General features: G+C 38.1%; 1 protein-coding gene across 2 annotated transcripts in view; it reads right to left on the bottom strand.

The window, feature by feature from the left end:
* KCNMB2 (potassium calcium-activated channel subfamily M regulatory beta subunit 2) overlaps positions 1-15,456 on the bottom strand; it is a 281,046-nt gene that overhangs the window by 32,504 nt on the left and 233,086 nt on the right. Inside the window, exons 1-2 of one of the 2 annotated variants that reach the window (XM_074404573.1) lie at positions 12,913-13,118; positions 11,401-11,523 (exon numbers count right to left, since the gene is read on the bottom strand). In XM_074404573.1, coding sequence (XP_074260674.1) covers positions 11,401-11,456 — 56 coding nt within the window. In that variant the 5' untranslated portion in view covers positions 11,457-11,523; positions 12,913-13,118. Of the gene's footprint in view, positions 1-11,400; positions 11,524-12,912; positions 13,119-15,456 lie in introns of those variants that run through there. The other variant, XM_003926918.4, reaches the window with a different exon arrangement.

Genomic DNA, 15,456 nt, shown 5'->3' with positions numbered 1-15,456 from the left:
GGAAACAGAAAATTGTGTGAATTGTCCAGATAAGTGAGTGTTATAACCTAAAGAGCCTTTGAGAAGTATTGACCTTGATATTGACCACATTATTTGGCTCTAGTACAATAATGCTAGAAATAAATAAAAAATAACTAGAATAACATCTACAGATGGAAGTAAAACTATAGTACAAAGAACTCATGGGTCATAGAATAAACAACAAGAATCAATCAGCAGAATTAAATGATGTGAAAAACACTGTAGAGCCAGCAGTGGGAGGCAGCGTGAGCAGTGCGTGGAGAGGGGCACACAGTGTTCGATGCCTGCATCAGGAAGAAAGCCAGAAGGTAATGCATGAGGCCTCCACATTAGGAAGTTAGAAAAAGACCAACAGAATACACTAAAAGAAAGTATAGGGAAGGAAATAATAAACTTGAGTAGAAATAAATGAAACAGATGAACCATATTAAAGGACTAGTGAATTCAAAGGTTAAACTTTTTGAAAAGACTAATGAAATAGACAAGCCTCTGAAAAAATTTGATAAAGAAAAAAATATAAAAGGGCCAAATGAATATCAGGAATTAAAAACTATAGCCACAGATAAGGTGTGGATTAGAAAGAAAATATTTTTAAAAACTTTATGATGAGATATTTGGAAACACTGAAGCATATACTTCCTGAAATACACAGCAAAGTTTTTCAAAAATATAGCTTGCTGAAACTGATTCAGAAATAGAGAACTCAAATAGTTATAAATCATTAGAAAATTGAATCATCAGTTAAAAATATCACCATAATGGAAATAGCAGTCTCTGATCACTTATAAACTCTACTTATAGTATACAGATCATTCCAGACCATAGAAAAAGATGAAATGCTACCCAACCCATTAATGAGGTTTGTAAACTATGTTACTAAAACCAAATCAGAACAATACACAAAATATTATAGGCCAATATCTTTCATAAACATAAATGTGAAATTCAAACAAACTATATAGCAATATATAGAAATGAAAATATACCATGATCAAGCTGAGGCCATCCCAGGAATTTATAATGTGGGCTGCTATTTTATTATCTATTTTACAATATTTTGCATAAAACTATAAATGAGATATTATCGCTTATTAGTCAATAGTACCTAACATTTATTGTTTATTATATGTTAAATGCTATACACAAAATACCTTTTTAAATATACAAAAATAATCTTATGAGTAAGCTATGGATTATATAAGAATGGATTTAGACAATTTAGATACAAATACATGTTAGGACAGTCAGAATATCTTACTCCTATTATAATCATGAATAGACCTGGTGCATAGGAAAAATGGTTTCTTACGTCAGTGTGGTATCTTTATTTTCTGCAGTTATTTTATACATTACTTCTGAAACACATAAATTGTCAAACCAGAGTGGCAAAAAGAATTTGGAAAATAATTCTTGCTTATGGAGTCTCTCTCTCTTTTTTTTAAAATTTATTTAAGTACTTAACCCTCTTCTCTCTAGAAATGATGAAGTCTGAGGGATGTTATAAAAGGAAAGAACAGGTTAGCTCAGATTTTCATATTTCAATAGTTTTCTTTCTTTCTTTTTTTTTTTTTTAATAAGAAAAAGAATAAAGAAGAGGAAGAAAGAGAAAGAGGAAGAGGGAGAGAGGATGGGGGTATTGCTTTATTGCCCAGGCTAGAATGCAATCTAAATATGGATATGCCTATAATTGTTCTTAATAATGGAGATATAAAAGAAAATGAGGGAAGAGAATAACAAGCAAGGAGCCAACCAACATTTCATTTAAACTTCTAAGCTGATATGATGTGGTACTGATAAGAGTGTATATTTTGTATATTTAAAGTGGAGAGTTCTATAAATGTTAATTACATTTACTCGTTTCAGATCTGAGTTCAAGTCCTGGATATCATTGTTAATTTTCTGTCTCATTGATCTGTCTAATATTAATGTTGAAGTCTCCCACTATTATTATGTGGGAGTCTAAGTCTCTTTATAAGTCTTGTATGTCCGCGTATTCCTGTATTGGGTGCGTATATATTTAGGATCTTTAACTCTTCTTGTTGTTGCATTGATCCTTTTATTATTATATAATGTCCTTGTTTGCTTCTTTTGATCTTTGTTGCTTAATTGTAACTTCTGCTTTTTGTTTATTTATTTTAGCTCTCTGTTTGGTTGGTAAATCCTTCTCCATCCCTTGTTTTGAGTCTTTGTGTATCCTTGAATGTGAGATGGGTCTGGATGCAGCATACTGATGGGTTTTAGTTTTTTATTCAAATTGCCTATCTGTCTTTGGATTGGGGGATTTAGTCAATTTAAATTTAGAATTAATAATAATATATGTGAGTTTAATACTGCCATTTAATATTAGCTGGCTATTTTGCCCATTAGTTGATGTAAATTCTTCATTATATTGATGCTCTTTTTGGTATTTTTTTAGAAAGGCTGATACTGTTTGTTCCTTTCTATGTGTAGTGGTTCTTTCAGAAGCTCTTGTAAAGCAGGCCTGGTGGTGATGAAATCTCTGAGTGCTTGCTTATTCACAAAAAACTTTATTTTTCCTTCACTTGTGAAGCTTATTTTGGCTGGATGTGAAATTCTGGGTTGAAAGTTCTTTTCTTTAAGGATGTTGAGTATCGGTCCCCACTCTCTTCTGGCTTATAGGGTTTCTGCTGAGAGATCTGCTGTGAGTCTGATAGGCTTCCCTTTGTGGGTAACCTGACCTTTCTCTCTGGCTGCCCTTAGTATTTTCTCCTTCATTTCAACCCTGGTGAATCTGACGATTATGTGCCTTGGGGTTGCTCTTCTTGAGGAATATCTCTGTGGTGTTCTCTGTATTACCTGGATTTGAATATTGGTCTGCCTTACTAGGTTGGGAAAATTTTCCTGAATAATGTCCTGAAGCATATTTTCCAGCTTGGATTCATTCTCTTCGTCACATTCAGGTACACCTATCAAGCGTAGATTAGGTCTTTTCATATAGTCCCATATTTCTTGGTGACTTTGCTCGTTCCTTTTTATCCTTTTTTCTCTAATCTTGTCTTCTTGTTTTATTTCATTGAGTTGGTCTTCGACCTCTGATATCCTTTCTTCTGCTTGATCAATTCGGCTGTTAAAACTTGTGCATACTTCACGTAGTTCTCGTATTGTGTTTTTCAGCTCCATCAATTCACTTATAGTCCTCTCTAAATTGTGTATTCTTGTTAACATTTCATCAAATCTTTTTTCAAAGTTCTTAGTTTCTTTGGATTGGGTTAAAACAAGTTCTTTTAATTCACAGAAGTTTCTCATTATCCACATTTTGAAGCCTGCTTCTGTAATTGGAACACACTCGTTCTCCATCAAGCCTTGTTTCGTTGCTGATGGGGAACTGCGATCCCCTGCTGAGGGAGAGGCGTTCTGATCTTGGGTATTCTCAGCCTTTTTTGGCTGTTTTCTTCCCTTCGTTATAAATTTATCCATCTGTGGTCTTTGTATTTACTGTCTTTGTAATTGGGTTTCTGAGTGGACGTCCAACTTACTGATTCTCAGCACCGAAATCTGAGCAACCCACTGTGCCGACTAAATCAGCGGCGTTAAGATTGATGGTGCTTTTCTGACTCTGCACCAAGAACCAACACTCTGAGGCGCCGGCAAAACCGCCTCGCCGGTCACAAGAGTCGCGCTGGCGACCCGTGGGGCTCCTCCGCTGGGAATCTCCTGGTGCGTGAGCAACAAGAATTCATGTGAAGGTGTGGCGTCCTCTCTAATTTATTATCTATTAATATAATCTGTTACATAAACATATTAAAGGGTTATAATCAGATAGTAATGTAATAAATGTGGAGAAACATATCTGACAAAATTTAACATCCATTCATGATAAAAACTCCTATCAACTTAAAAATAGATAGGAACATCCTTACTATAACAAATGGTATAGAAGAAATACCTATAGTAAACTTGATACTTAATGGTTAAATGTTGAAAGAATCCATTTTCTGAGCAGAAACAAAGTAAAGATGTCTATTATTACCTGTTTCATTCATGATTTTCTGATTTACTAGCAGTAGAATGAATGAATGGTATATTTACTGATAAAGAAGAAATAAAAATGTATTCACCAATGACATAATTATGAAGAAAATACAAAAGAATAGATAGATAAATTATTAATAAGAAAATTTAGGCTGGGGACAGTGGCTTGCACCTGTAATCTCCATGTTTTGGGAGGCTGAGGTGGGAGGAGGATCACTTGAACCCAGGAGTTCAAGACCAGCCTAGGCAACACAGCAAGGTGCCATCTATAAAAAGAAAATTATCCAGGCCTAGCTGTGCATGCCTGGGGTTTCAACTGCTTGCAGGGCTGAGGTGGGAGGATTGCTCGAGCTCACGATTTCAGGGCTGCAGTGAATGGTGACTGTGCTACTGCCCTCCAGCCTGGGTGACAGAGCAAGACCCTCTTGCAAACAAACAAACAAAAAACAAAAAACAAAAAACAAAAAACCCCAAAACAACAACAACAACAACAACAACAACAAAAAACCAAAAACCTAGTACAGTTGTTGAAACCAAATTGATATGCAATAGTTAATTGCCTTTCTATATGTCAGCAAAAATAGACAGTATAATTTAAACATTACAGAAAAAAAAGAGTACTCAAAAGTAAATGGAATAAAAACAAAAATTGACAAGTGGGACTTAATTAAATGAAAGAGCTTCTGCACAGCAAAATAAGTAATTAATAGAGTAAACAGACATCCTACAGTATGGGAGGAAATATTTGCAAACGATACTCCTGACGAAAGACTAATATCCAGAATCTGTCAGGAACTTAAATCAGTGAGAAGAAAACAAACAACCCATTAAAATGTGGGCAAAGGACATGAACAGACACTTCTCAAAAGAAGACACATGTATGCAGCCAACAAATATGAAAAAACAGTCAACATTACTAATCATTAGAGAAATGCAAATTAAAACCACAATGAGACCATGCAGGATGGCTATTACTAAAAAGCCAAAAATAACAGATGTTGGTGGGCTGGGAGAAAAAGGGAACACTTGGACACTGTTGGTGGAAAAATAACTTAGTTCAACCTCTATGAAAAACAATGTGGAGATTTCTCAAACTCCTAAAAATGGAACTACTATTTGACCCAGCAGCCATTATTAATACCATTACTGGAGTGGGAATCTACCCAAAGGACAAGAAATCATTCTATCCAAAAACACCTGCACGCATATGTTTATAAAAGCACTGCTCATAATAGCAAAGCCATAGAATCAGCCTAAGTGTTCATCAAATGTGGCACATATACACTGTCAAATACTGCACAGCCGTAAAAAGAATGAAATCGTGTCCTTTGCAGCTGGAGGCTATTATCCTAAGTGAATGAATGCAGAAACTGAAAACCAGATACTGCATGTTCTCACTTATACGTGGGAGTTAAACAACGGGTACACGTGGGGAAACAACAGACACTGCGGACTCCAAAAGGGAGCAGGCAGGGAGGGAAAAAAGAGCGGGGAAAGTACCTGTTGGGTACTGGGTTCACTGCTTGGGCGTGGGGTTCAGTAGAAGCCCACAGTTCAGCATCACTCAGTGCGCCCACAGAACAAACCTTGAGCATTCCCTCCTGAGTCTCGGATTAAAAAGCATCAGCAACAACAGCAAGTAGTGAAGTTATAGAGTAGGGTCGTTCAAGTTTCTTCGTTTTTTTTGGCAAGATAATGAAATCATTAATTATCTTCACATTGGTCAATTAATGCACACATGAAAAAGTAATTATCTCAAAACATAAATGAAATATCCAAATTCCCAACTGTGAGAAAATAAAATACAATTTTAAAGATTTAATTAGTTTGGCTGAATTAAACACACAAAAATTATACAAATAAATAAATGGTGAGTTAAAAGGTAACTTGAGTTTGAAGAAGGCAGTCCAAATATATTGATAATCATAACTGATTTACTCTACAATATTAGCCTGAAAGTCCCTGCCAATGGAGTAAGAATGTAACACGTAAGAAAAATATCATAAGGATTGGAAACAAAGAAACATTATTATTTGTACAAAATACAAATATGGGAAATCCAAATAAACCTATCAGCAACTATTTAAAAGCAAACTGAGTTCTACAAGGTTGATTGATTGAAAAAAATCAGTAAATACAAAAGCAGTAGCATTTCTATACATTAGCAGTAAAAACACAGTATATCTAACATAAGAGATATGACTATAGTTGCCAGAAAATGTTGCTTAAATATAAATCTAATGAAATAATTGCAAAATGTATTTGGATGAAATATAAAATTCATGGACAAATAAGGAATTATATTCAGGGATGTGGAGACTCAATATTTAAAACAACTCATTATTCAATAAATTCAATGCCATTTCAATAAAAAAGACCGTACTTAGAAATAAATCTAATAAGTGATGTACACTTTTTCTTAGAATGTAGAACTTTATCAGGAGATATTAGGGAAGACAAACCCATGTAGAGGTTAATCATATTCATTCAGAGAAAGACTTGGTGACATAAAGATGTAAATTTATCACAAATTAATTTTATAAAATTCTAATAAAAATCCTGAGGTTTTTTTTTTGGGGGGGGGGGAAGTGTGATAGGTGTGACTTGCCAACCTGATTTTAAAACTTACCTGAAAGTGCAAGTGTCTAAGAATAGTAAATGCACTTCTGACTACAAAATAACAAGATGAGTGACTCGTCCTATCAAGTATCAAGATGTATTACAGGCATAATGCTAAAATTTGTAAACTAGAGTGTGGCGTTTGTCTGAGATTGACAAAACTGGCCAGTGGAACAGAAGAGAGATTCAAAGACATATCCATGTACATATGGAAATGTAATATACGATATGTGATTTTAGCTCAACGGGGAAAGGATAAATTCTCCAATAAATGGTGCTGGGGCAATTGGATATAAATTCCAGATGACTAAATCCTTAATTGCGAAAGATAATGCTACAAAATATTTAGAAAACTGTGCAGGAAGTTACCTATTTGAATCTGGAGTAGGAGGGGATTTCAAAATATTTCAAAAATTGTTAATTTAGAATATGTTAAAACGAAGAATATGTTAATATATTTATCAAAATACATGGTAAAGAAAGTGAAAAGCCAGACCACAAACAGGGAGAAGCTATTCACATAGATACAGCAGATAAAGAATTAATATGGACTTTTATAAATAATTCCTACAAGCCTAGTGAAAGATAAACAATCCAGTAGAAACATGATAAGGGATATGATTATAATTGACACAAAATGTTACTTAAATATAAATCTAATGAGATAATTGCAATAAACAGTCAAGTATTTGACCAAATTCGGCCAAATATTTAAGCAGTCCACTCAGAGAAAAGGACTAAAGAAATAGATGCAATCTCATTACTAATCTGAGAAATAAAAATTAAAATCATAGTACCCTCTGGATTAATGAAAATTAGAAATCTGAAAACTCTAAACAAGGCTGTGAGGAATGGGAATTGCATATGTGGCTGCTTTGGAAAAACCACAGCTTGGTAAAATTAAAGCTGTGTATCGAACCAACCATTCCCATGTTAGGTTTAAGTCTGAAGCAGGATCACACATGGGCACAAAGAGACAGCAGCACTGCAGGTAAAGACAGAAGAACTGGGAATAACTCAAACATCCATCAGCAGTAGACCGGGTGAATCACGGTAGGAGGGTCATGCCGTGGACCCCGCAGAGCAGAGAACACGAGCCATGTGACTCATGCGGGCACTGTCAGGTCACAGCAACGCAACGTTTCGGGAAAAGCAAGTTGCAGAATAAATATGGCATGGTTCCATTTATATGAAGTCTCCAAACATTCAGATACAAACAATATATTGTTTAAAGGTTCAAATGTGATAAACTCACGAAAAAAACCAAACCAGAGAATGATATACCCAAAATTGAGGATGGTGATTATCTCTGGGTGGGGGCTGCGATGGGAAGTAGAATCGTATTAGGAAAGCATCCTCAAGGGCTTCAAAAATTCCAATTGTTTTGTTTTTTAAGCTAAATGATGGGGATCTGGATGTATATAATATCTTTTTTTGTATATAACATATGTAATAAATATTCCTTTGCTTCACTTTAATATTTAATGAAAACAATTTAAAGAATATTTGATAAACAATCTGTAATGCCCTTAACTTTAAAACCTTTCTCTTCTTTAATTTCTAGTTATTCTGTTTTTTTTCTTCTGCTTGAAATTAAATTAAGTTCAACTAACAAAGTAGTTTGTTTACAGAATAAAAAATACTTCTTCATATTGCTGGGTTGTAGAATGGAAGATGAAAATAGGAACTTACATTTTGCCTATAGGAGATGATTAGAAAAAGGTCTGGCTTTGAATTAAAGTAAGGAAGAAAAAAGTAAAACTGACTTCCATGTCTTCTGAGCAAGAAGACATTTGGTTTCGGAATTTAACTTTTCCTTCTATTAAGTTGTTCTGCCTGTCCTTGAGCTGGTTTCCTGGTATCTACTATCTGAGGAATCCCAGGGAATCCAATATCCTGACATATTTGGCTCTGGTCTCAGGAAGAGGCACTGTGGAGCAGCTGAGGACTTTGGATGGCCCGGCCTCTTGGTTTGCTGTAAGAACACAGCTGGAGAAACCGGGCACATGCAGAGCCCAGGTTTGCAGAATGAGAAGACACTGAATTAACAGCAATTTCAGGCAGTGCTGTTAGACAATCTAGTTAATTTATTTCCAAATAATTAATGTGAGGACCTTAATTATGTAGCTTTATTATCAGCCATCATCATCTTCATTATCACCATGACTACTGCCACCAAGAGCATCTTAAACAGAGCCACACATACTGCTCAAAGTCAGTTTAAAATCTGAATCTTCTCTTCCAAGAATTTATGAATTAAACAGCAAAGATGAAGAGGTTGTCAAGAAAAAAGGCAGAGACAAAGGAAGTCCACCATTAAACCAAGGATACCAGCTGAATGGCCGATTCCACGTATTTGTGGGCCCTGCTGACTTATTTAATAAGCGTTTGCACCCCCATCCATAAATAAAGCTTGAAAATGATTTCCTCATAGTCGTATTTTAATTATCATAAATTCCATCATTCTGAAATGATACTTTGAACATAAAAAACAGTAATTTAAGTTTCATAGAATCCTACTGATGCAGAATACTAAGCTAACTGTTCACACCTTTCAAGCTCCACAAATGTTGATGGGTTTATCATCATCTGTGATATACAGCATCCAACTCTGCTTTAACAACTCTTCCCCTTGTGGGAGTGGGTGTTCACTGTCACTCCAGATATTTCAAGTTTGACAGGAGCCTGTGTGGGTACTGGGGTGCAGGGAAGAGCACGCCAGCTTGGGTCAAATCCTGATTCCATCACTGGCTAGTTGTTGGGCCTTTGGAAGTTATTTAAAATCTCTCAGTTATTTAAAATGCCTCAGTTTCCTCATCTGTGAAGCGGGCATAACAATCTCTGTCTTACAAGTTAAGAGATCACAATTAAAACCAACAGTCCACAGTAACTGCTTCTTAAAGGTTAATTCCTTTGTTCATAAAAAGCAGCAAAATGTATTAAATGATTTGATGGGGGTAAACAGAAGGTGAGACAAATGCATTATACTTCACGTGCTCTAATAAAGCCTTCAGAGTTTCAGGAGAGTTGGCTGTTGACAGTTGCAATATTCCTGCAGGCAGCACGATTCTTGGATTTGGTCCTGGCAGGAAAGTCTCAGGACCAAATCTCTGCTCTTCTGCACTTTCAAATATGGAATTTGAAATGACACATGAAATTTTATAGTGTTACAGAAAAGATCTGGCTGAAAGATTATTCAATTGAAAATTTGAATACAATTTGGAAATAAATGGAAAATAATTTGATTGAGCCTTGGAAAAAAGCAGTGGAAGCCTAGGGAAGATCATGTAAAGCAAGTTTTCAGCTAATCTGCTTGGCCCCACGGAGAGCTGAGGGGCTCTGTTCAAATGCTAGTTGCCTTCTGGGCTCTAATTTTACTTAAATATCATATAATTATTTTTCCATAATTAAGGTAACAACATATTACAAAACATTTGGAAAGCAGAGCAGTGAAAACCATGCTATTTCTTCCAGACTTTTTTGCCTTTGTGTGTTTTTTGTGGCTGCAATCATAGTTTGTATGCAAATTTTCGACTGGCTTTTTTGGTTAATGTCAGAGCATTTTAAAGTGCTAAGTGGTATATTATATTCAATGATTTATTTAGCAGATTTTCTGTGGTGAATTTTCAAGTTGCTTCCCAATTTTTGCTGTAATATATAATCATTGTGAAGAACAACTTTCCTTTTGAAATTTTTACAGAATTTTTATCTGTGGGGAAGTCAGGTTTCAGAAGGAAAATAAACGTATCAGCTCTGAAAACAGTATTCAAGCAAACCCCCTTCAGTTTCTTCTCCTTGTGTCCAGCACTACTGATCAACTGTAATTTTTAATTTTAATTTTAGTTTTTCACAAATACCCTTCAACCAAATCAATCTAATTTCTATCAGATTCTGCCTGATGTGCAACTTGCTTAAGCTGCAATATGCTGGTAAAGGCAGTTATATTTAACATTTATCTCCACGTAACCCAAATAATAGTACAAGGTCAATGAGGAAGAGGGAGACTAAATATTTAAAAACGACTGGAGGATTTGACGAATACATTCACTCCCTGAACCCAGGTTTGAGGACTGGACTGAGCTGCATAAGGTCATCGTGTCTTTCATCAGCGCTGGTCTGCCCTCCGTCCTTCCTCCACTCCCTCATCTTTCCCTCCCCCAGGCTGTTCTCCCAAGGATTTTGAGGCCTCAATGAATCTGTCTGCCCTCTTTTCCTCTTCCCATAGTTTCTGTTTCCCACCCCCCGCCATATATCCAGTGCCCAGAAATGCAGTTTTCATCACTTCAGAAGAAGAAACTGAGCTGCCAGTGGTTCTCCGTGTTTATCATTTTATTAACCATATTGTTTATTTAGTTGTTATTAATTAATTCGATGAGTAAATTATTATTAAACCATCTGGTGCTCAGTGTCTTTTGAGCACCGCGGGCCAGGTACAGTGCTCAGCACTGGAAATCCAGCGACACTGTCTGTCTGGTTAAAGAGGGTGTGGGGAGTGCTGGTTCTTACTGGAAACTGGAAGGCTGAGCCAGCGTTGGCCAAGCAAAGAGCTTGTGACAGGGAACAGCTTTTGCAGAGCTACGGTTGAAAGTGAGCATGTAACGTGTGGGGAGACGGAGGGCAGCATGCTGAGCCCTGCTCCTCAGTGCAGAGTCCGTCCTCACCTGCAGGGCCAAGGCTCAGCTGCCTGAATCACACCTTCCTGTAACATCCTCGTGGGAGAGTCAGGTCACATGCTCTCAAGAGGGCCCAGAATCCCAGTGCATTTACCTTTTCTCGTCATGTCTGTACGAAGAAGACGTCCGGCCGCTGGTCCATATAAACATCTTAGAGGATGTTGGGCCAGGGTCTCCTCTCCTTGTGGTGGGTGTCCCGGAGGCTTGGCAGAAAGACCTAGAAGAGGCACACACTGGAGTTAACAGCCAGGAAGAGCTCTCCGTGGACCGACTCTGAAACAACACCGGGGCTTTGCGGCCATGGGCAGAGGTTCTCAATCCCGGCTGCACGTTAAAATCGACTGGGAAGTTTTTAAAAAACACTAGAGCCTGGTGCCTCTCGGGAATTTGCATTCGATCTTTTTAAAGCTCCCTTAGCTGATTGTAACACACTGCTGGGGTTGAGAGTCACTGCCTTCGGCAAACATGATTTCCTAATTGATGTTAAAATCACATTTTCCCCAAAATATCTCCTTCAAAACATCACTTTGATATGGTTTCATACTCTGTACTATGCTGTATTTTTCCAAAAGTTTAGTTCAGATTTGGATCCTAAAATTCGACTTCTTCTTTCCTCTTCTATCTGTTTTTTTTTTTTAAGTGCTGACAAGTGTGACATGTTGGTGACGAAGCGTCATCTTGCAACTGTGCCCCACTTCTGCTAATGTTGTGGCTTCTGCTTATGGCAGTTGAGTCTGTGCCTAAGAAACTTAACAGTACCCGTGGCAGTGGATACTGGCTTCTGGAGACCAGGTTTATAGAATCAAGAGTCAAGGTATTTTAAGAACGCTGTGTAGTTTTGGTTATGACTTGGCTTCAGGAGAAGTTCTTTCCTCCCTATGCACAGCACTAAAAGTAGTTAGCTATTATTATTTGTTTTTCAGATAATAATAATTTTCTTGGGCACCAGGAACATTAAATAAAGAAGTCTTAATCACATGTAAAAATTAAATGATATTTAACATGATAGAACAAAGGTAGGAAGACTGGAAGTTCCTTCATGGATGCATAGTCATTAGTGGCTTTACGTCTGGTTAAGCACAATATTAATGAAAAGCATGAGATGGAAATAACATTAGCTACTGTGACCATATTGGATTAGCTATTATATCCCATATCAGAGATTAGCTACTATATACTATATTAGAATAGCTACTATATACCATGTTAGATTAGCTACTATATAACATATCGGCTACTATATGCCACGTACTTATGCACATACATACTTCATGAAATGCATTTGCATGTATCTATGTTGCGCTTTATACAGTGAAAACTCTGCAAGGTGGGTAGTGATGTCATTTCCAGATTCTAAATGCTGCTTTCAGGATTTTGAGATTTTTGCTTACATTTAGAAGAGGTAGAACCATGCTTCAATCCAACATCTACTTGCCTTCAATTCTTACAGTTTTTTTTTAAATTTATTGCATTTTAGGTTTTTAAATTAAAAATGTGTCCTTTAGAGACGAGGACTGCCGTATTTCCCAGGCAGGAATGCAGTGCTAATCACATGCACAATCATAGCTCACTGCAGCCTCAAACTCCTGGGTCCAGGAAATCTCACCTCCTCAGCTTCTGCAGTAGTTGGGACTACAGATCTGTGACAACAAGCCCGGCTTGGCTTCGGTTCTGTAATGTGCACGTGAATCACCTCAAGATCTGGGCCAGCTGTGGTGGCTCATGCCTCTAATCCCAGCAGTTTGGGAGGCCTAGTTGGGAGGATCGCTTGAGTCCAGGAGTTTGAGACCAGACCTGGCAGCTTTGCAAGATCCTGACTCTACATAAAATGAAAAATAAACAAAATTAGCCAGGCGTGGTAGTGTTTGCCTGCAACACCAGCTGCACGGAGGCTAAGGTGGGAAGAGAGCTTTAGCCTGGGAGTTCCAGACTGCAGTGAGCTGTGCTTGTCAGTGTACCACCGCAGCCTGAGTGACGCAGAGAAAGATTTGTTGCAATGCACATTCAGCTTTAAAGGTCTTGGGTGGAGCCTGAAAGCCTGCCCTTCTAACAAGCTCTGAAGCAATGCTGATACTGCTGGTCTGCAGTCCTCACTGAGCAGCAGGGATCTAATATGGTATATAGCAGCTAATCTCAGAGGAAGTGGCTCTCAGACCTCACCGAGCAGCAGGGAACAGAGCACACACCCAGAGGGAGTGGCTGGTTACAGGCCCCATTGTGTCACTAACTAGCTGTGTGACCTTGAGAAAGTCACTTAATGACTCTGGGGCTTACTCTACCGTGGAGAGTTTGAAACTGATAACTTCTAAGATACCTCTTAGCACCAACATTTTGTGATTCAAGAAATCGAAGAATGAATCTAAGCATATGCTACATCTTTGTGTATTTACTTTCTGGGATTGGGTCTGGAAATTGATCTCCTTTTGCAGCCCTGAGGTCAGCACCAGGGCGCTAAGGAATGGAGGCTATGGGAGGCAGAGCACTGGCTGGGAGTTAGGTAACCAGGACAGATGCAAGAATCATGCACCTGCCCTTGTTCTAGGTTAATGGCAGCAACCAAAGGAGTCACCTAATGGATGCCCCAGACCCTAGATTGAGAAAGACATAGAAATTATGTCTGCTGTCTCTTTAAACGGCTTACGTCCGTGTTGTTTCAAGTTATTTATGTTTCTTTTTGAACATCTTTAAAATATCAAATAGAATAGGGACTACATCTGTTATTAAAACCAGTTAACTTTCTGGAAAGAAGAGTCCTTTTAATCTAAATTGAATGAATTACTTCATAAGAATGAGGACTGGCTTCAGCTTTCAAGAAGTTACTTCAGCTTGTACTCGTGTGGAATCCTCTGACTGGTTCAGTCATACCTTCACAGGCACCATCTGAGTCTAGGTAAAGCAATAAATTCCTGAGTGCTGTCCTATTCCTGGCTATTAGACAGCCTTTAACAGGTACACCATACAAATTGTAACTGTTTTGAAACTATGCAAAGTGAAAGGAGCTGCAGTGATTTCAGTATATTTAGAATATTTTCAGACTGTGTGTCCTTATTCAAGCATTGTACCTTTGCTCTGTTGTTTAAGATGATATAGAAAGCGGGAGATGAAATCTATATTTATTCTGATGAGCTGTCTAAATCTTGTTGGAAAGCACTTAATGACTCTTCAGTTTATTCCAATGAGTAGATTTAGAGTGTTTCTGCCCTAGTTTTCTTTCATAAAGATAAACTATTATTTAAAACCTGCTAAAGACTTTGCTAATTAAAATAAAACGGAGTAGCTGCTTTAAAGACAACAGTATGAAGGTTCACGCAGCTGGAAAAAAAATTCCAGGCTTCGATGAAACACCTAGAATTCCAAGTATGTTAATGGAAGCTGGTTTCCCAGCTCAAAGACAGCCTTCCCGAACTCCTTAAGAAATTAATTCAGCTTTGCTCACTTTAAACTTTTCATTTGAACTGTGATCAGGAAAGGGATATAGAGACCAAAAGAAAGCGCTTTAGATAAAATCTTACAATTTGGAACCCTAACAGGGAACAGAGATCCGCGTGTATGCGGGCTGCACAGAGCTGTGGGCAGTGGGGAGAGGGAACGGGAATCGAATTCCACCATCAAATGATGGAGGAACTGGGGCGAACCTGGCAGAACCATTCCTAGGTGACTGCAGGTGAGCACCACGTGAAGATTCAGAGCCAACAGGTGCAACCTCAGCCCTGGGGGAAGGAGACAGTCCGTGAAGATGTGACGATCCTGCGTCCCAGGAATCTGTGAAGGGCCCTTGTCCATGTCTCAGGCACACACCTTGCTAGCTTCTGTTTCCCTGGTTCAGTTCTGGCCATTCCTCCTGCCTTCACGGTGAAGGAGTTACCTCGTTTCAAAGCCACCTCGGACGAGCTTCGCCTGGGAGCTTTATCCCACCCACACAAACAGCTTCCTCGTCTCTGCTCCCAGTTCTCGGACTTACCTCTGCTCAGGCAAGGCAAGGCCTGTCCTGGGTGCCTGCACGTCTGCCCCCCACGCGAGGTTATAAGCAACTGTAAGGCAGGCCTGCGTCTTACGCACCCTTAGGGCACAGTCCGGGACAGAGTGACACGTGGCTGCGTTTGCTGCCTTGACCATCTAGTATCTGCTGGAAAGTGTGGACCTTGGTGTG

The sequence above is a fragment of the Saimiri boliviensis genome, chromosome 8 (assembly GCF_048565385.1).
Source record: "Saimiri boliviensis isolate mSaiBol1 chromosome 8, mSaiBol1.pri, whole genome shotgun sequence".
Taxonomy (NCBI): domain Eukaryota; kingdom Metazoa; phylum Chordata; class Mammalia; order Primates; family Cebidae; genus Saimiri; species Saimiri boliviensis.
The sequence above is the reverse complement of the archived record's forward strand: the minus strand, read 5'-3'. Positions and strand labels throughout refer to the sequence as shown.